Raw genomic sequence first — 20,114 nt, forward strand, 5'->3', positions numbered from 1 at the left:
AACATGATTCACTGAGATACAGAATTCAGTTAAGCTGTGTGATAAGACTCTGATGAGCCATCAAAGCAGAGCCGCATCCTCAGCAGTGTAGACAGTTGTTGGAGGCTTGGATGGTTCTCTAGGGACCTGGAGGAGGTGGAGATGGGGAGGAGGTGGGCTGCATGAATAAGAATGACATCAGAGGAGTGAGATTAAAGTGAAAAGGGCAGTTGGTTTGGAGCAAAGAACAGAACATCAGGCAGATGAGTGATCACATAGCTTCATTACTGAACACATGAGCTTCTGTCTGAGGTCCAGTTTGCCATCACTGTGGGAATGTTTCCTACTGGCTGGGATGTCGGATACAGAGAGGAAGAACCAAAAGAAACCAAACTCAGTGTCTGACCCACGGGAATGGCTGCAATAAACTTCAGAACCAGGTCAAACTGAAAGTGCAGTTCCCACCTGAGTGCAGGCTGCAGGCTGACTAACAGATGAGCAATGAGCCCAACGGCCCTGTGGCTTTAAAGATTTGCATGCAGGTGATTTCTGTCAGGTAAATATCCACTCCTGAAGTCCAGTCTGGAAAGAAAGTGAACTGGTGAAAGTGCGGGCTCTGCTGCTGTTTAACTTACCAGTCATGTTATTTCTGTGACCACCTTTGTTTGAAAATGGGGAACACCTAACTTAGAAGCTTTCTCTGGAGCTTTCTGGATCTCAGATCCTGATGGGGAAAAAAACAAACCCCCCCAAATCTGAAACGTGTAGGGATTAAAAACAAAGCTCAGGTGGAGCTCCTGTGGTCCTGCTGCAGACATTTAAATTGCTTCCAGGCGTGGATTCCTATACAAATCTGTAACTTTACACTGATGATATGTGTGCACTTGTGCAGTCCAGACCATATTGGCTGCCTCCACTTTTATATTAAATACATTATATCCACCTTTTATATTATATCCAACTTGGTCCTTCTCCAAACACCAGTGAAAAAGTACAGCAGGAGATAAGGTCCAAATGATGACGTCAACTTTCCTCTTGCTAAGTAAATGCTGTGTTTTACATTAAGAGCCATGCAGACAGGTTAATGGGAATAAAATAATTAAAGGACCTGCCCTGGAAGTCTCATTCAAAAGAGCAGATTTCTTCCATACTGACTTCTCTTCATCGGCTCCCTGAATTTAAATCCTGCTTCTCACATACAAGGTCTTAAATAATCAGGCCCCATCTTATTTTAATGACCTTACAGTACCATATCACCCCATTAGAGCACTTACCTCTCACAGGTTACTTGTTGTTCCTAGAGTATTTAAAAGTAGAACGGGAGGCAGAGCCTTCAGTTTTCAGGCCCCTCTTCTGTGGAACCAGCTTCCAGTTTGGATTCAGGAGACAGACACTATCTCTACTTTTAAGATTAGACTTCAAACTTTCCTTTTTTGCTAAAGCATATAGTTAGTGCTGGACCAGGTGACCCCAAATCCTCCCTTAGTTAGACTCTCTTTTCTCTCTCCTCTGTGCTCTCAGGCGGCCGCAGCCCCTCCCTGAGCCCGTTGGAGGTCTCTGCCTTTTTCCAGGTGCTAACATCATTACCTGGAGTACATCATGTACCTGACATAGCCACATGCCATATTCCTGGATTCAACAGGATCAGAGGTTTTGATGGAAAGGTGCGACTGCTTTTTCAGACACGTAGAGGGACCCCGGCCCACCGTCCCATAATGCACCTTAGTGCGAGGTGTTCCTCTGGTGGTCACTGATGCTATGTGTGTTCTGACACTGGCCGTCTGAGCTACAGCAGCTCGTCTGTTGGGTCGGAGCACATGACTCAGCCTTTGCTGCTCCACCCACGACCCCGTCACCGGTTTACCGCCAATACTGATGGTAAGAGGAAGACTTCACAAGAGCTGCAGTTTTGTAGGAAATCCTCACACTCACGCATTTTTCCGACTTCTAACGTCAACTTTTAGGACACATGGTTGACCTGCTCCCTTGTCTGCAGCTTAGCGTGAAGCACTCTAATTGCAGGAATTTTGCATGAGCAGTAGGTGGGACAAAGAAATTCTGAAAGCACGATAAACACAACAAAGAAGTCTGACCTTTATTAAAATAAAAACAACCTGCAGCCGGGATTTCTTTGCAATTTTTAATACTTTTTCTCGAACAATTACACAGATCCTTGAGTCGAGTAACAGAAAGCAGAAGATCCAACTCCAACAACCTCGACAATGTTCAAAAACAGGTAAAGAGATTTTTGTTCAGAAAACCTTTAATCATTAATAGAATTAGTAGTATGACATATTTCAGTAAATATTTAGATATATACAGATACAGCAGAAACGGTACATTCTTTTTTTTTCTCTTCAAATTGCTTCACATTTTTTTATACAAGCCAAAATATCTGCCATTTTATTTATATTCATGCAAAATATTGATTCTCAGATTAATGAAAAATAAAAAGGATTTGCTGAACTTTTTTTTTTCATTCTGCTCTGATGTGCACGTTCTGATTATAAGCGTCATAATGAGCATAATCGTAAGTTCGGCAAACGAAACAGGTGCACTTTGTGCCAATACACGAGAGAAGCAACTAAAGCAAAATTAAGGCCATTCCAACTTGTGCAAAGAAAGTAAATAAATAAATAAGAAGAAGAAGAATCGTCATAATAATGTTTCCTTTAGTTCACAGCAGTTCGAGAGTCTCTGTTTTTTTCTCCTTCTGCCTCGGGGTCATCGGGTTGTATAGTACATACAATAGAATACAAGATAATCAAACAAACCCTGCAAAAGCCTGTGAATCGTTAATCATCGGCAAATCAAACCATGCTACTTTAAAATCCATAAACGTCTAAAAATGCATCCCTCTCTCTCATCCTTCTGTCAGTTTGCATCACATCGCGATGCAAAACCAACCCACAGTATCCCCCCCCCCCCCCCCCGCCCCCCAAACCCACAGAGAACAATGATTAATACGACGGCATGAGGCCTGACAAAAAGCTCTACAACAACTATGACACGCACGAGACCCACGCCTGAGGGGAGGGCCGTAAATGCTGGGAAATGGTGGTTGAATGGATGCACGATATGCTTCTAGGTCCTCTTTTTTTGTTGCATATTCAACCCCCATATGGCACGAGAAGATGTACATGTGTATGTAAAACAGGCGACTGATGTTCTTGTGTTTTTGGCACAGAAGATAAAAGGAGCCGTCCTAATCAGACGGAGCCGGCTGAGGTTTCCCACCTGGGTGCAGGCCGTGACCACAGAGGAGGCTTCACTGCAAACAGAGGCCATCAGAGGCGGTTTGCATCATACGTGTCGCTCAGAGGAGCTGCCAAGATGATTTTCCTGGCGAGCGTGCACGGATCAATAAGTTCATTTGCTGGGAAGAGCTGCACCTCAAGCTCTATTATAAAATTTATTTTAAAGTTTGTTGTGTGCCTCACCACGACTGAGCCAGGTGGACTAAAAGTCGAACACTTCCATTTAAGACGCCGTTGATTTGTCCCTGTACACAAATATAAAATATTCCTTTCAGCAGCACTAAACGGTTTACTTTTTAAGTACTGCGCCTGCTTGACTGACCTGTGTAACTGAAAGGGTTTATTACCTGGAATTAGCTTTAAGGTGATTTCTGGAGAACTTTGTTCAAACCAAGAACGCTGTGTGAGAAGTATCGCAGCAGCCTTTGAAAGGCCCAGTGAGCTTGTTTTGCTTCGTTGCTCCCACATACATGAATAGCAGAGAAGTACAAGTGCGACTTTGGACCTGAGGTGAGGTCTTCATTTAACATGCATATTTGTGGGTTTTCAGAAAAAACACCACCTTTTTACTTTCCCTGCTTGAACCGTCTGATCTGCTCTGAATCTGAATCCGTGCTCACATCTCTGAAGGTGTAACGATAAGAGGGGTGAGAGGGTGAAGGCGGGGATTCGACCGGAGCTCACGGAAACACAGCCGCGGATGTGGAAATAAAACGGCCTCTGTGAGTAACCGAAGCACCTCTGAGGTTCCAGCTTTGAGCAGTTTTCCTTTTCTGGGAATGATTCGGTGAATGAGATGCATAGTTTGGACTGAAGCAGATTTTATGGCACTTCCATTTTAAAGTCAGAACAGGCTGGGATCATGTGAGCAGAGGGAGAGGTGGAGCATAGCCCTTCGGATTGCTCGCAGTGTACTTTGAGACAAAGTGAATTAATTAAATTAAAATCTACATCAGATGTTCTGTAAAAGACACAAAACCCAAATTAGTTTTAAGGAATCCCTTTGCTGCGGATTCATGGATTAAACAGCAGGAGGAGAGAAATGAAGAAATCATCCAAATGAAAATATTGTTTTGTATTTCTGTCTCTGAGAATAAAAAGAATATGAAATTATAGCGTCTTAAATCATATTTTTTCTCACAATGCAGAGTTGGACAGCGAAATGTTTGTTTCAGTTAACAGTGGAGATGCACTTTGTGCCAATCTCCCCGTGTCTGATATTTAGACCAAAACAAATAATCCATGTTTTATTGTCAGAGCGAGGAAGGTCTAGCTGGCTGGTTGACTTTCAGCTGGTGGCTCACTGATCAGAGCTTATCAGAGGAATAATCGGAAATGTTCATCTGCTCTCTCTAAGACTCTTACAGTATGTCTGAGGATTGGGACAGAACCAGGAAACACAAATTATAATATATAATAGCTACATCGGGCTAATTTAACCAGCGCACAAGCTGGAATTTAATAAAATGGTTCTGCACTGGGCAGTACGGCTGAGCCAGGCCTCCCGGTGTCTCACAAAGAATCGTCGACGTGCTCCTTTGAGGTTTGGCTGCAAAGGCAGGTTTTTGTGTAAGAAGCAGAAAAAGATAGTGTGAGATTGATTAAATGTTTGCAAAAAAAAAGAACATTTCACATCACAGCCTGTCAGAGTTCTCACTGCACACACATCAATCTCCTCCTTCCACCTCCTTCCTTCAGATTTCTAGTTTAACACATACACACATATATATTTATATATATTTTTCTCCATCTACTGATCCGTGTGCATTGGGCAGAAGTGCCTGGGCAGTTTGCAACACCTTTGTCTCCATTCTGACCAATAAGCATGAAAGACCTTTTCTCACTGTCTGCAGCGGGATGTGGATGAGGGTGCTAAGACGTGGGAAAAATCATATTTGCATATACTGATCGTTGCATAGAGAAGCCTGGTGCAAAGTACAAGAAAAAAAAAGAAACAAATAAAATCATTAGTCACACTTATGAAGCCTCAAATGACGAATCCACTCATCACAGCCTCTGCATGTGGATGGCGGCGTAGCTTTATGAGGTTTGCAGCTACAGTCGGTGCATACGAATGAGGCGGGAATACAGTTAATTAAGGTAACATATGTCCTCTCGGCTGGGGAGCGGGATGGGCGGCGTTACGTTAAGGCGGGGTCAAAGCAAGGAAGCACTACTGGAGATGTAAACGTATGTGTGTGTTGCTACGTCCTCGCTCGAGTAGTTCTCTGTCCGCTTTCACCAAAACAAAGCGAAATCTCAAAAACCCAGGAGCCCGCGAGGCGACATCAGCTGCTGACATCAGAGCGCACCTCCTTCCTGCGTGTCAGAGTGCCGCAGGAGCCACGCGTTGAGTCGGCACAGAAATTCATTAAGAAACAACCGAAAAAACAGAAATGAAGGACAGGCAGAGGAACACGCTGAGCACGGATAAATGAGATAGTTTGTCCCATGTCGTCCAGTCGTGTGATTGACAGGTCGGTTCAGTTTCACGGTGCTTGATGGCAGCGGGAGGAAGGGGGAGCTTTGAGGAGTGCTTGCAGTACACGTTTGAAGCAAATCTCGATATACAGAAAGCGCGACCTTTGCATCGCTTTGTTCAATGGAAGCACTGATCGGCCCGCCTTCTTTTCTTTTCTTTTTTTTGGGTGAAAAATCCTTTAAATCCAGACGCCCACCTGTGGAAACAAACATCCTATTTTTTTCCCAGTTATGATAATATATATGAGTATATTACACTGCTCTTGCACAACCCACCCGTCACATAGCATTATATCTGTCGTCACACAAAAAGCTAAAATCAAACACAACATTTCTTTTACAAGCCTCGCTTGTTCAGCCCGACTGCTCCCACACAGTTTTTGCTGGGATGCCTGCAAAAGTTGAACTTTTCGTTTCTTGAATATATTGCCACATTCATATATCATGCATTTTACTGCATTGCTATTGCACCGGTCCAGATTATTCAGGAGCTGGAAGGAGACGGGAACGGGGCAGGTTTCGGGGTAGGAGAGGAGATTAAAGGAAAAATAAAGCAATAATAAATATTTGAAATCGTGTCTGTAGGCGTCAGGTGGTGCCATGGTGAGCGACCGCCACAAAGAAAGTGACTTTCCTCGACCAAATGAAGGCGAAGGAAGAGGAAGAGGAGAGAACGCTCGGTGGAAAAAGGGGCAAAAGATCTTGTACCGAAGTCAGCGTTCTGTTTCCTTTTCTCTGTCTTCTCCTCTCCGCACCGTTCTCCTCCTTGTCCTCCTCCTCAGCTCTCCACTACTGCTTGTGGATGTCCTCGCTGCGGATGATCTTGTAAATGATCCAGTAGAAAATGTTAAAAATGAGGAAGACGAGCGGGAAGGCCACGCGGGACACCGTGTCGATGCGCTTGGCCCGACTGATGAACAGCTTCTTCATCTCCTCGATGCTCTTTTCGGGTGCGGCCGAGGTCGGGGCATTGTTGTTGTTGCCTTTGATGGCCATGCCGTCCTTAGCCTGCAGGCAAGCGGGGCCCATGCCGTAACCGGGGAAACTGAAGCGGCCCTCGCCCGTCTCATCCTCCTGCAACACAGGCCAAGACTCAGGCTGTTAGGAACCAGAGAAAGACGTTACTGTTGAGAGGTGTGTGTGTGAGTGAATTTCAGAGATGTGCAGACATGCAAAACAAATAACTGATGACGTGGCGTGAAAATGAAAAGCGAGGAAGTGAAGTACTTTATCACATGACCGTGTGTCTGAATAAACCAGAAATTTAAGGTGGAATTAGCGTCTCATTCTCAGCTGGCTGTCTTAATTAAAATAAAGAGGAAAAAAAGAATATATATATATATATATATATATATATATATATATATATATATATATATATATATATATATATATATATATATATATATATAATGTATGTATGTAGAGAGAGAGAGAATATACAATATTTGATTCATCTCTGTGCAATTCCATCCTGTTAAAAAAGCAAAAACTACCCCTGGTTTGACCCCTGAATGTTCCCTTCGTGCTAATCTTCTTGCACACCCTTGGACAGAGATGGGCAGTAACGTTACTGTAATTCGATTACTTTTTTCAAGTAATGAGTAAAGTAAGGGATTACTATTGCAAAAACTGTAATTAGATTACCGTTACTTTCCCGTAGGAACGCTGCGTTACTGCGTTACTAAAACCGTGATTTTTTTGCGAGAATGTCTCATGACAGTGACGTAAGGGAGTGCGACGTTCGTGACAACAGCTGTGTGCAGATCAACAATGGATAATATATTGAGTGCGGGAGAGAGTATGAGCGTGCAGCGTTTAAAGCGTGGAAGTACTGACCTTACTTTGAGTTTGATTCCATAAAAAGTGACAAAAACATTAGCGTCCGTTGTGCGTGGGAAGAAAACTTCTTTTTACAGCGAAAAAACCCCCCTAAACTTCCGAGCAAGCACGGAGTGCACAACGACGTAATGGGAAATTCACAGAGAAACTTGCGGATTCTTCCACTGACCGCTGCGGCACACCTGCACCAGGGTAGTGGTCCCCCACACTCGTTTTAAAACCCGAGGGGACCGATCTTTCCAAGCTGTTGCACCCAGATTGTGGAATGCACTTCCCCTATTTCTACGGGGTTTGGACTCAGTGGAGACCTTCAAAAAGCAGCTAAAGACATTTTTATTTCAAAAAGCTTTTAATTAGACCAGGGTTTTCATGGTGTATTTTATGACTGTATTATGTTTTTACCTTGTAAAGCACTTTGTGACATACGTCTGTGAAAAGTGCTATATAAATAAAGTTTACTTACTTACTTAGTCTTTGACTTTATTTATTTTCTGCTGTTTTACTTGCATCTATTTGAAAGACTGAATGTAAACACAAAATATATATATATATATTTTATGTGCTGGAATGTGCAGAAAATAGGTTTAAATATTAAACAAATTTCTTCCAGTCAGAGAATGTTGCAGATAATTTAATTTTTGCTTGATACATAAAGTTAAAAGATTAAAACTAATAAAACAAGTTTTAAAAAGAGACTTTTCCATTTGCGTACATTTTGTATGATAGATTATGTAGAAAAAGTAGAATTGGGCTGAAAGATCTATCACTTTATCACCTATTCAGGTACTAAATCGTGTTTTTAAAAAGTAACTAAGTAACTAAGTAATTAATTACTTTTGAAAATAAGTAATCAGTAAAGTAACCGGATTACTTTTTTGGGGAAGTAATCAGTAATTAGTTACTGATTACTTTTTTCATTAACTTGACCAACACTGCCCTTGGACCACTGCTCTCTAGTTTTAGATCACTCTGTGCAGTTCCCATTTTGACCTCTTACATTTTGTCATGACCTCAAACGTGCAGACAGTAAATGGGCCCAATACTGTGTGGATGATCATCAGAAATGAATATCTGAAAATGGCCCTTTGACTTCATCTGTGTGACCAGAATGAAAATCAAGTTGAAGGGCCAGCATTTTGGGCAAAGAGCAAACAGGCATTCGGGGACTTCAGGGAGAAATCTAAAATCAGCAGCAATGCTAAAAGTGGTTCAAGCAGAAATGAGAAGATGACTTTGAGAGGGAAGTCGTAAAAAACCCCAAACCTTTGGCAACTGATGAGAGTTTTGCTCCAGTTTGGATCATCTGACCGCTTGTAACAAACCAGCCTCAAAGGCCACCATAATGAAATGGATATGTAACAATCATCTCTTTCATAGATAGGCAGCCTGGATTTGCTTTTTTAACCATAATAAATCTGACTGATATTTCTTGGTCGGGCAGCAGGTTTGACCGATTGTAGGTGGGCACAACTTTAATATCATGACACGTTTGATTGGTGTGTCCATGTTTGATTTTGATGGCATTAAATAGAAATGTGTTAAACTTTATTAATATGAGCAATGAATACAGAAATATCATATATATATATATATCTAATGAACAGCAGTGTGTTTGAGAAACATGGTGTCTTCTATTCAAGTTCCCGTCAGGTATTTGAGAAAAGAAGATGCAATTTTAAGAGCTGCACCACTAAATCATAATATTTCCTGTGTTGCTATTCCAGTGGTTGGTTGTGACTCATCGATTGTTATTTTGACTGAATGGCCCAGCGGCGCCGTGCAGGGGGGACGAATCCCAAAGCTCGCTGCCGATCACACTCGCTCAGCCTAGATGCAGAAGTCATCGATAGGAGCTGACGCCAGACGCCACGTACGCTCATCTCAGCCGCCAAGGGGAGCGGGAGGACGCGGCCAAATGGATTTGGATTGATTGACGTGCACCGTGCTCAAGGTTACGGCGCGTGCACGGCACTTTCACCCGAGCGTGACGAGATATTGAAAATCCTATCGCCACACTCACCCTGCCTTTTCATTACAGGAGACACAATGACTTCCTTATCTGGTTCAGGGACTCGAACACAAAGGCCTAAATGGGCTGAGAGACGGCGAGGGCGTGTGGGGAAACTAAACGAGGAAAATAAACAGTGCAGAATGTCCTTCAAACTTAAAACAACACCCGTGAAATTAAAAATTAGCTTCAATGATAAGGAGTCGTCTTTGTTTGGCGTTTTTGATAAAAGCCGAGGTTGTAAAGTTCACGCTTGAATGCCATTTGTTTGTTTGTTCCCGCAGGCCACGGTGGGAGTTTGTGTGGCAGCTTATCAGCAGGGAATCTTTCCAGTTCATTTTGGCTGAAAAGGAAAAGAAAAAGAGCATTTTATGATCGGAAAACAAGCAGGAGCAAAATCGAAAGCAGGAGGAGGAACTGTTGGCAGCAGAAGGACCAAAGTGACGCAAAACCTCTGCAGCAGCAACAAATCAAGCTGCCAACCAAACAGGCGCCTCAGTTCTCTTCAGTTAGACCAGCCTCCAGTTTCTAGCAGGGGGGAGGAGTTAAAAAAGAGTCAATAATGAGCCTGTTTGTCTTGATATCATCAATAACACAGAGAAAATGGTTAAAAATGCTCCAAAAACCCAATCAAATAAAGCAGCGCAGCCGGGTGAGGGAGATGTACTGAGAGTGTGTGTGAGTGTGTGTGCGTGCGTGAGTGTTAGACCACCAGGTAACGATCCATTTTTAGTGCCTCATGTCCCCGTTCTGTCCTTGCATGCACTTCAAGCCATCTATTACTGTTAATACATATACACACACACACATGTGCACGCACACACACTCACACACGCCCGTGCGCGCTAGATGTCGATGCATTAGCTGTGATGCTAGCCGACCTCTGCCTGTCCTTCAGTGACGCTGCTAAACTATTACAGATGCTCTGCTTTATTCTGCCTGCCATGTGATTAATGTGGAGGGCGGAGGAACGTGAGGAGGAGACACAATGAGAGGAACGGCAGAGGGAGAAAGAAAAGGTGGAGTAATGACGAAAAGAAAGGAAGTCAGAGAAGGAGAACAATAAGGGACAAGGGAGGAAGACCTGCAGCCTGCAGACTTGGCGAAAAGAACTCACAAGGTTCCTGAAGGAACCCATCGAAGAACGCCTCCGCATGGACCAGGTGATTCATTACATTTATGCCTAATTATAAAAATGTCCTCCATTAACACACAAGCTCTGGTCCCGCACAGTCCACGGATGGATGGATGGGCGGAGGAGAATTAAGGTTTGCCCTTTGGATTCTACGAAGGAGCCTCAAAGGATCCAGCTCATCTAATGTCTCTTCTCTGATACAGCCCAAAAATCGAATCCTAACATATTTACACACATATGAAATCTGGAAAGTTATGGACCGTGAGATGTTTGGTCTCTGCACCACCACAAGTGTAGATTCTGCTTTAATCTGAGGGGGGCAAAAACAAATATGACATTGACCGTTAAAGCCAGTTCAAAGGGTGGTCTTCTCTTCATAAATGAAGCAGATAACAAGTCTGCTCCAAACTCAGTGTAGTATCTACTCCAACTGTGGCAATTACATTTGCAAGCTGTTTGTGTAAACAAGTGAAAAGGAGCTCTTGGTGCAAGTGCATCCCTAACTTAATGTCCACCACTTCAGGTCAGGGTTAATATTTTAGCCTCATGCTAAACAAGGGAACACTAGGAGTGGCCTAACTATACTCCCGAGGCCAGCGTGGTGATAAAAATATAATCCTAATCAGGATGATTACTGGATCCTTTCTACAGCAAACCAATCATTGGCCAATGAGGCCATATTATATTTTGTAAATACATCGAAAGACGTCAGACCAGCTCTGCAACTAAAACTAACATCAGCCTTTAAACGAACCACATGAAGAACATATTACAGAGAAAGCCAAGAAGGTCTCCCACGTGGAGGCAGCGTGATGTATGGCTTCCAGTGTGCCCCTGGTTTTTGTTGGATGACAGAAGCAGTGTAACAACACTTGCTGCTCAGATTCCTGCGGGAAGTTTCGGTTTTGGGGAACTCTCCACAAAGTGTTAAGGATGGACACTTTCTGTATGATTTATGTTCCTGAAATCAGGGACTACATGGTCATTTCCTAGTGAATATTCTTTGTTCACCGCCTTGAACCAAAGCTGAGAGTCGGCACTCAGAGCTGGCTGAAGGTTCCCAGATTTGTATTGGTACTGGTGACAGAGAAGCTTGTGTGATTTTCTCAGCATCATCTTGTCGTTTTGTCACATGAAATTTTATCATAATAACTGGACTCGTCTTTAATCTGTACCTGGTAGATGAACACTTTGCTGGATGAAACAGACGGGATAGTCGAGCAGAACAGAAACAATAGACAAGACTAGAGTCAGATAGAAAACAAGGACAGTTAAAGGGAAAGAAAATATGAAAGAAGGTAAAAGGGAATGAAATAATGTTGAAAAGTAGAATGCTCAGAAAGAAGCTGGGGCAGCGCAGGAGAGGGAAGACGCTAAAAGAGGAGTGGAAAAAAGAGCAAGAGGACCTCTTAGCTCACTCATCCATCACACTTTCATCTCTGGATTGAAGCGTTTCTATCTCTGCCTCAGCTGATGTGATTAATCGAGCAGATTAGCAGGAAGCTGAAAGCGAGCTGCATCAGGCCTGCCATCCTCCATGTCTCCTCTGCTAACATTACCCTTGGATACTTGTTTTAGAGACCTGCATTTACATAAAACAGGATTCAGAGAGGTGTCAGCCCCAACTAACGCCAGCATCAGTCTCTGCTGAAAGAGGCTGGAGGAGGAATTTCTTGGCTTGCGTTTCGCTTTATGATTTCGCCCCTAAGCAATTCCAGCCAAGCGCCGGGGAAGGAAATATATTATACATTTGCCTCGGCCGATCCATTTTCCGGTGGATCCATCTCAAACCGCCCTTCACCTCCTCTCCCTGTCTCCCTTCTGCCTCTCGCCTCGATTAAGGCCATTTGAGGCTTTTTAGGACATTTCAGCATCAATATGTCAGTGCTGAGTGGATTCTGGTGTGCTGACAGGAATATCCAAGTAATGTGAACTTTTCCATTCGTACCTATGGTATTTTGTGTCTTTAATTCACCCCAACTTAGTTTGTTATAAGCAGCAGGTTGAGACTGATATCCGGCTATGACAGAGTACACTTCACACCTGGAAATACGTCCAGGATCCGTCTCCTGTCTGGCCACCTGTGATTGGATTCTGCATCGCAGCATAGATTTGATTTTATCTGTGAAATAACTGCGCTCGGGCACGGGAACATATTTGTCATCCCGAGAAGGTTAGTGTGGCTGTTTGTCGAAGATGCTGCTGTGCACCACTTTTATAGTTTTGTGTGGCAGAAGGAAGCACGGCAGCTGCAGGGGAGGTTTTTGATGCTTCAAATGCATTCCTGAGTTTCTTCTTCATGTCATTCAGTTTGTGGTAATGTGGGTCCGTTACGTCAGCACACACAGCTCTAAGGCTGCTTTGGCACTTTTTATATTTATATAAAAATATATATATGTGGGCTCCAAAATATTTTTCATTATTTCATTTCATTTGTGGCCTGAGTCATCCAGTCAGAAATTAGCTCTGGACGTGATCTAGTTGTTCTGGATTATCTAAACTATTTTGGTGCTTATTTGGACTTTTCCTGCTCTCTCCCACGTTTCCTTGCCTTTGTCTTGTTTCCACTTCCTGATTTATTGTTTCATGTTTTCGTCTTCCCTCCTGATCGTTTCCACCTGTGTCTGCCTGCCCTCATTAGTCTCACCTGTTTCTCCTTTGCTCTGTGTGCAGGTATAGGCTGTGTCTCAATTCATAGGCCACATCCTCCTGAGGCCGCATTTGAAGGCCGATTACATCACAGTGATGCGACAAATGCGTCCTTCATTTCCCCAAATTTAAGGATAGGTCAGGTGTATCCTTCATGGCGCAACCTATCCCCGATTTAAAAGTGCGGCCCAGCCAATTCCAGTTTCCAATAATGGCGGCAGCTACTTAGTTGTAATATTACTCGTATTACTCTTTGCTATACTGTATTCATTAAATTAGTATTTATAATATCTTTATAATAATATAAATACTTTTCAAACGCATCAATGGCGGAGAAGGGCGGCTAAAGAGCTTGAAATATTACTCTTTCTGGGTCACAAAATAAACTTTTAACATATTTTCAGGCGAGAATGCAGCTGTGTCAACTTCAAATATCTGCTCGGTTTATCAAGACATCACATATTTGCAAGAGTGCTCTGACGTCTGTTACCCACCAGCTCGATAGCTGACCGGGTAGTCAAGGCTCACTAGAGTTGGCGAGAACACTGGAGCACATCATTTTCAGACCCCGCACGGTCTTTCGCTACTCAAGTTAAACATGATATATAAGTCACTTAGATAACTTAAAAATGTTATTGTTTGGCTTTTTTCAGTGTTTTCAGTGTTCCTGAGTAAATCATTTTGGCTGTGATTAAAGTTATAGTTTTCACACAGCTGAATAAACGTCAAACAGAAAACTGATTAAACAGAAGTGTGAGATGGTAGAGAATTTACTCCAGTGTCGTGTTATATTTTAGATAGCAAGGAGCAGACGGCTGAGTTTATTAAACTCCACCAAGACAGCGGTAACGCAAATCTGAAGGCTGGACTATCCCATTTCACAGACATCAAACCTGCGAGGTGTTATCAGGTGTGGGTGTGGCAACTGCACTTTTAAAAAACTAGTTGCTGTTTTCAATTATTTTGACTGCTCACGCTGCTCTGCATGATGGATCTCCTGCAGTGTGACTAAACAGCAGCTCTTTAACTTGAATCTGAGGAATGTAAAGTCGTGGGAGCTGCCTCTGAGTAGAACACATGGCAATCCACAGTTGCAGTTGGTTGGTTTTTGTCAAATAATCAATAATCGAGTCTTTGCATTTCCAGTCTGATCCTGGGCTGGAATTCATCATGTACAACCCTTTGAATGTCAGAGAAAAAAAAACAGGAAGCTGCTGCTTGCTGCGCTCCTGATGAATGATACTGATGATGATTTAGAAGCTGTTGCTTGGTCTCGTTCTTTACCTGTGACTCATCACAGTACGAGTACAAGGAACCAAGCTTTATATGAAACTGAATGATCACACGTCACAGCCTACCCTTTAGCCATTTCACCTCAACTCTATATTCCAAGTTCTTTTCTCAGTTTCAAGTCATTTTCCCATTCAGGTGGCGGAAATGAGCTTCCCACAAATACCTGAGCAGTTTTCTAACAAAGATGAAGTTTTATTATTAAAATCTGTCACAGATGGGAGAAACTGTGAGACCTTGTTCAACAATCATCTGCAGCTCTGATTAGCCACATTCTCTCCCACGACGCCCACATCAGCCATCTTAAACATGTTATTTTCAGTTGCTGTAGTTACAGGTGCAAATGTGTGCATTTGTGCCAATGAGATATCGAAACAGGAGTTGTGTGAGCATGGGTGTTCAGAACATTTAAATTGCAGTTGTTCATTCATCTTCAGCAGTGCAGAGAGTACACTCGTGAGCTACTGACACTCAGTCATTAAGTTAATTCATATTAATACCTGTGTCCTTGTGCATACTTATAAGTGAAGTTTCAGAGCAGAAAAGTAAAACTTTATGTGGATCATTAATAATTTCCAACTGCATTCTGTAAGCGAGTCATTTACCATACCAACACTTGAGACCATTTTCATTAAAAAAGAGGCACAGACGTTTTTCTACTTCAGTCTGAGACTTTAAAAGAACAGAGATTAGACTCTGTAGACACTACTAACTGTGATTCTGTTAAATGAGCTTTGTATAATGATGTTACAGATGTTACACGGGCTGGACAGATCGTGTTTGTGGTCAGCTCCCAAATTAAACACAGCTGCTAGCTGCTACCTTAATGATAGCTTCACAAGCGGCAATATCGGTAACTGCTAATAGCTAAACAGCTAACCTTGACATTTATGATAACTGTTAAATAATTTGGTCCTGTTATTTCACGAAATTCCTCATAAAGACCAGGGTGTCTGTCTGTCACTAGCAGCTGATCCGTTTAGCTGCTAGTGGGGGAGGGTTAAGGTATAGGCTTGCTGTCTACAACCTGCCAACATGGATGAATCCTGGTAGGGATGCACCGATACCACTTTTTTGGAAACGAGTACGAGTACTTGCATTTCAGTACTCGCCGATACCGATACCGATACCGAGTACTTAATAAAAACATGATTTAAATTTGCAGGTAACAGCTTTAGTCCTATAATTTAACAAAAAACAAACAAACAAGGGACTAGTTTGGAATTAAGAACATTTATTTAAAATGCAAAGCATGTTGTATGCAACATATTACAGAATAAATAATTATAAAAAAACAAAATTTAATTTTAAATTCGTTCGTCTGTTTCTCTGTTTAGAAGTCTCACTAGCACAGTCACAGCTGGGATGACATCAGAGGCTAGTGCGTCGTAGCTGCTCAATTTTTTAGTTAGTTCCTCAAAGGGGGCGAGGATGGCAACAGTCGTCTCCATAAGAGCCCATTGGTGAGCGGTGAGATAGTCAGGGAGTTCATGCTCAGACATCCCCAGCACTCGCTTTTGCTCAATGAGGGACTGGAGCATGTAATACGTGCTGTTCCAGCGTGTCTGTACGTCCTGCTGCAGTCTCTTTATTGGCTGGTTGAGCTGTCCCTGAATGTCCTCGAGGCGGGAGTAGGCTAAGGCGGAATGTTTAAAATGCCCAACTATTTTCCGTCCCACTAGTATAGCACCAGCTATGCTCCTCTGTGCTAATAAGCGTGGGTAAATAAGCGTGGGTAAACTCTTTGTACTCGTTGTTGTGTTGGGATTTTAGGTGCTTGATTAAATTGCTTGTGTTAAATGCACTACCTTTAGAACCTCCTCTGGACAATTTCGCTGAGCACAATTTGCAGTCCGCCTTTGTTTTCGCGTCTTCGTTCACTTTGAAATAGTTCCACACGGCTGATATGTCTCTCCTCGCCTTCTCCCCGCTCTGAGCTGCAGCCGGGGCCTGGGGGCGGGCACTCGGGGCCTGGGGGCGGGCACTCGGAGCCTGGGGGTGGGCACTCGGCGCCTGTGATTAACCCCTTACATGCCGCTCAAACATAGACAGGTCTCAGACCGTGGTATTGGTCCTCGGTATCGGGGGACTTTTAACGAGTACAAGTACTTTAGAAAATGTGGTATCGAGGCCGATACCCGATACCGGTATCGGTGCATCCCTAAATCCTGGGTTTGGGCACAGAAAATATCTCCATGAAAAACACTTGTAAAAAAACTGCAACCAAATATATCAGAGATTGTGATTCTGACCCAGGAGGAGGAGTCACAGTGTCAAAGGTAGGGAAAAACCAGTCCTTCATATGCTCGTTATGGTGACATGAGCCTGGAAGTTTACCCAGAATGCCCTTGCTGAAATTTCCTGCAGCGAATCATCAGACAGATTGCTGGTTTCTGCTCCTCTACATTACATGAAACTGCTGCAGTTCTTCAGACTGACAGATCTGTCACACTGATGCTCTAATGAGGCAAATTAAAAAGTCCTAATTTGAACCCCTAGCTCGTTGTTAAGTGATGACGTATGAACCCTGCTTCCAGGTCTAAACTACTCTGCATTTATTAAGGATGATGTGTTTTTAACATGTTTTAATGCTTTATATCTTGTTCTATTAAATCTGAACAAGCCCCTAAAAAAAGCCAGTGATCACTGTCGGCCTGTCTCGGTTTTTATTATCACTATCATCATCTTAAAGCTTAGTTTTTAAAACCTTACGATGTAACTACAGCCCAGCCCAGCCCATGCAGCATTATATTAATTTTTCAGAAGGCCGTACGAGGAAAGTTTATGGATGTTCCTGATGATGTTTTGTAAAACTTTGGCAGTGATGATATTGGAGTGCCCTGTGTGACCTGGAATGATGAACCACACGATCTGCTGCTCTCTTCCTGTATCTCCTCTCTTTGCACTTCAACCGTGTGTGACATAAATATCTTTCGGGGAAGCCACGTCACCTTTTCACTCAATCTGAGGTTTGCATTTTGGTGTCAGTTAGTGTTCATGCTGGCATTAATTTAGTTTTTAATGCAGGTGAGGACAGTTTCTGAAGCTGAAGGTTGACCGTCCACAGAAATGGTAAAAATGTTTTCTGCGTTATTTTGAGCTTGAGACATCGTGGTGGTCCATGAGCTCACACATTTATTGTCATCTACATATGAGGTTCTTATCTGTGTGATTGGCTGATTTCCATTTTATTACATGTTTAATCAGGATTACATGTCCTTGTTCTGGTTTCATTCTTTTTACAGGCTGGGTTTTTTGGTAGAAACCAGTTCAGGAGGAGCTCACAGTAGATAGTACAGTGTACGGGATGGCCTCTTGGCCAAGAGGTCATCCTTTTATTCTTGAGAAAACATGGAGAGCCTCATGCAAATTCATGTCTGACTAATCCCGAGGCTTTCAGCACTACAATAAGGGCGAGAGGTCGGCACATTTCCCTGTCCAGCAGATAAATATGGATATTTAAATAAAAATTTGCATGATGTTGTAGTGTGATCAGTACAAATCTGTACTTGTACTGAGCAGCTTGATGACAACAGGGACTATAAGCACTTTCAATCACTACTTTGCTTGATTTTCCTGATCAGGACTCAGGAAGAATGCCGAACGCCACTCAACAGCTGGCCTGTCAATCCAGAGGTTCAGCCGCCACGTATGGCTCATCGCTCACACCGCGCTTCTTTGGGCCTCCTAATCCCTGAGCTCTCTTATCTGCCTTTGTTCTCAGAGCTGGCGAACAGCCTGTGAGATCAAGGCATTTAGAGAAACCAGCATGTCGACCCCCCCCAAACGCCTAATCATGGCTAACGAGCTGATTATAGCCGATCAATCAGAATGTCAGTTTCCCTAATACGGCGCTGTCATTATAAAACAGTGGGACGGAGGCTGCAGCGGGGAGGTCATGTCCCCCAGGCCTCTTCTGCAAATGCACATCTCTCTTCCCAGAAGGCCGACCGGGCTGCAGGGGAGGAAGCATCATCTCATTGCTCTCCTTCTTTTCTCGTGTTTTTAAGGTGAGCGAGACGCAGGAGAGGACCGTCGTGTGCTTTAGTCGCTTGCTGCTTTGATGTGCTTGAGTGTTTGTGTTACTCTGACTGTGGATGTAACGCAGGGCAGTCACTTTTAATGCATCTGATGCGAGCCACTCCACTCCACAGTGGATAATTCACAAATAATTTTTTAACGAAGGCCTCTCTTCATCTTAATACTAATTAGAATTTGTAAGGGAAGGCACTGCAGACAGTCCTGATTGAAGCGGAGGCAAAGGCAGTAATGTTTGACTTCCCTTTGATTTCTAAAGAGGCTCTCGTTTTCAGTCTGGAGAGCTTGACTGTGTTAAACAAGCGAGCTGCTGCCAGGCGGGCCTATCCTTCAAGGATGAGTGGCGCTATTGATCTGATCCCCATGCAGTAGCTGTGCTCGCCCAGCAGGGGGGGATGTTTCTCTGCGTGGACGTTGGCAGCAGCGTTTGCTCTCTCAGGGCTGCGGTATCTGTCTATTTGATACCCTCTTGCTCTGTCTTTCTAATTAGACGTCCTTCTGAAGCAGGTATCCTGAGTCCAATTGCTTCTGCTCTTTCTCTGTCTCGTTGTCCCCGAACTATCAGTGTCACTAACAAATCAATAAAACATCAGAGTAGAAACCACAGAAATCAGCACAACTGGGACTCCTCCAACTGCTGCTGCTGCGGCTACCTGTGCCGCAAACACAGCTCCATCCGATGCTGAAATACGAGCCGGGGCGGGGGGCAGAGCGACAGAAGGCTGCGGCTTTCACTTGGATTTGCATACCTGCTGATTTCAGCCAAAGATTTCCAGTCCCCAAGAAATCAAGGCACAAGCTGGCTCTCCTTTCACTCTCACTTTTGTATATGTGCACTTGATGCTTCAAAGCACTTTACAGCATGCATCTCAATAGTTGCATAACAGCCACAAAGTCCTCGAGGACATTGTTCACTCCGACTGCAGTGGCTTCCAACTGTACTCAGCTGCAGCTCATAGCGGTTCATCTCTGCTGCAGCCAGAATGGCAGGAAACAAACCGCTCTGGGGAATAATTACTCTAATCCATTACAATGTACTGTCCTATGACAATTACCACACTTAGAGGAAGGCATGTGCTCACCATTGTAATTACCTTAAAACACAGCTAATGTATATTAGGGCTAAAGTCAGCACAGATGGTTCTTCTCTTTCAGGAAGGAATCACTCCACTAGATGACAGGAACCCCTCAAGAAGTATATTTAACTCGTACCACAGATCCTCACGTGTCCCAATATGAAGGTTTATATGTGCGAGAGACATCTGGATCCTGCTTCTTCTCGCTCTGGACCAGCCCAAGTGTCACGGCACTGAGTGAGCACACGTACGAGTGCACTGGTGTCACATATGTGCCTCTGTGTATGTGCCAGCTGGCCCTCCGCTGATTGTGAAGTTGTTACCGTGACCTTATAAGCTGCTGCTGTCAGTGCTTGGAA

General features: G+C 43.5%; 1 protein-coding gene across 4 annotated transcripts in view; it reads right to left on the reverse strand.

Moving 5' to 3' along the window:
- Window positions 1–681: 681 nt before the first annotated feature.
- glra1 (glycine receptor, alpha 1) overlaps window positions 682–20,114 on the reverse strand; it is a 135,159-nt gene continuing 115,726 nt past the window's right edge. For 2 of the 4 annotated variants that reach the window (XM_085182943.1, XM_085182955.1), the window contains one exon: window positions 682–6,815. In XM_085182943.1, coding sequence (XP_085039069.1) covers window positions 6,507–6,815 — 309 coding nt within the window. In that variant the 3' untranslated portion in view covers window positions 682–6,506. The remainder of the gene's footprint in view (window positions 6,816–20,114) is intronic. The other 2 variants (XM_085182964.1, XM_085182951.1) reach the window with 1 other exon arrangement.

Source organism: Neolamprologus multifasciatus, chromosome 2, assembly GCF_963576455.1.
Source record: "Neolamprologus multifasciatus chromosome 2, fNeoMul1.2, whole genome shotgun sequence".
Taxonomy (NCBI): domain Eukaryota; kingdom Metazoa; phylum Chordata; class Actinopteri; order Cichliformes; family Cichlidae; genus Neolamprologus; species Neolamprologus multifasciatus.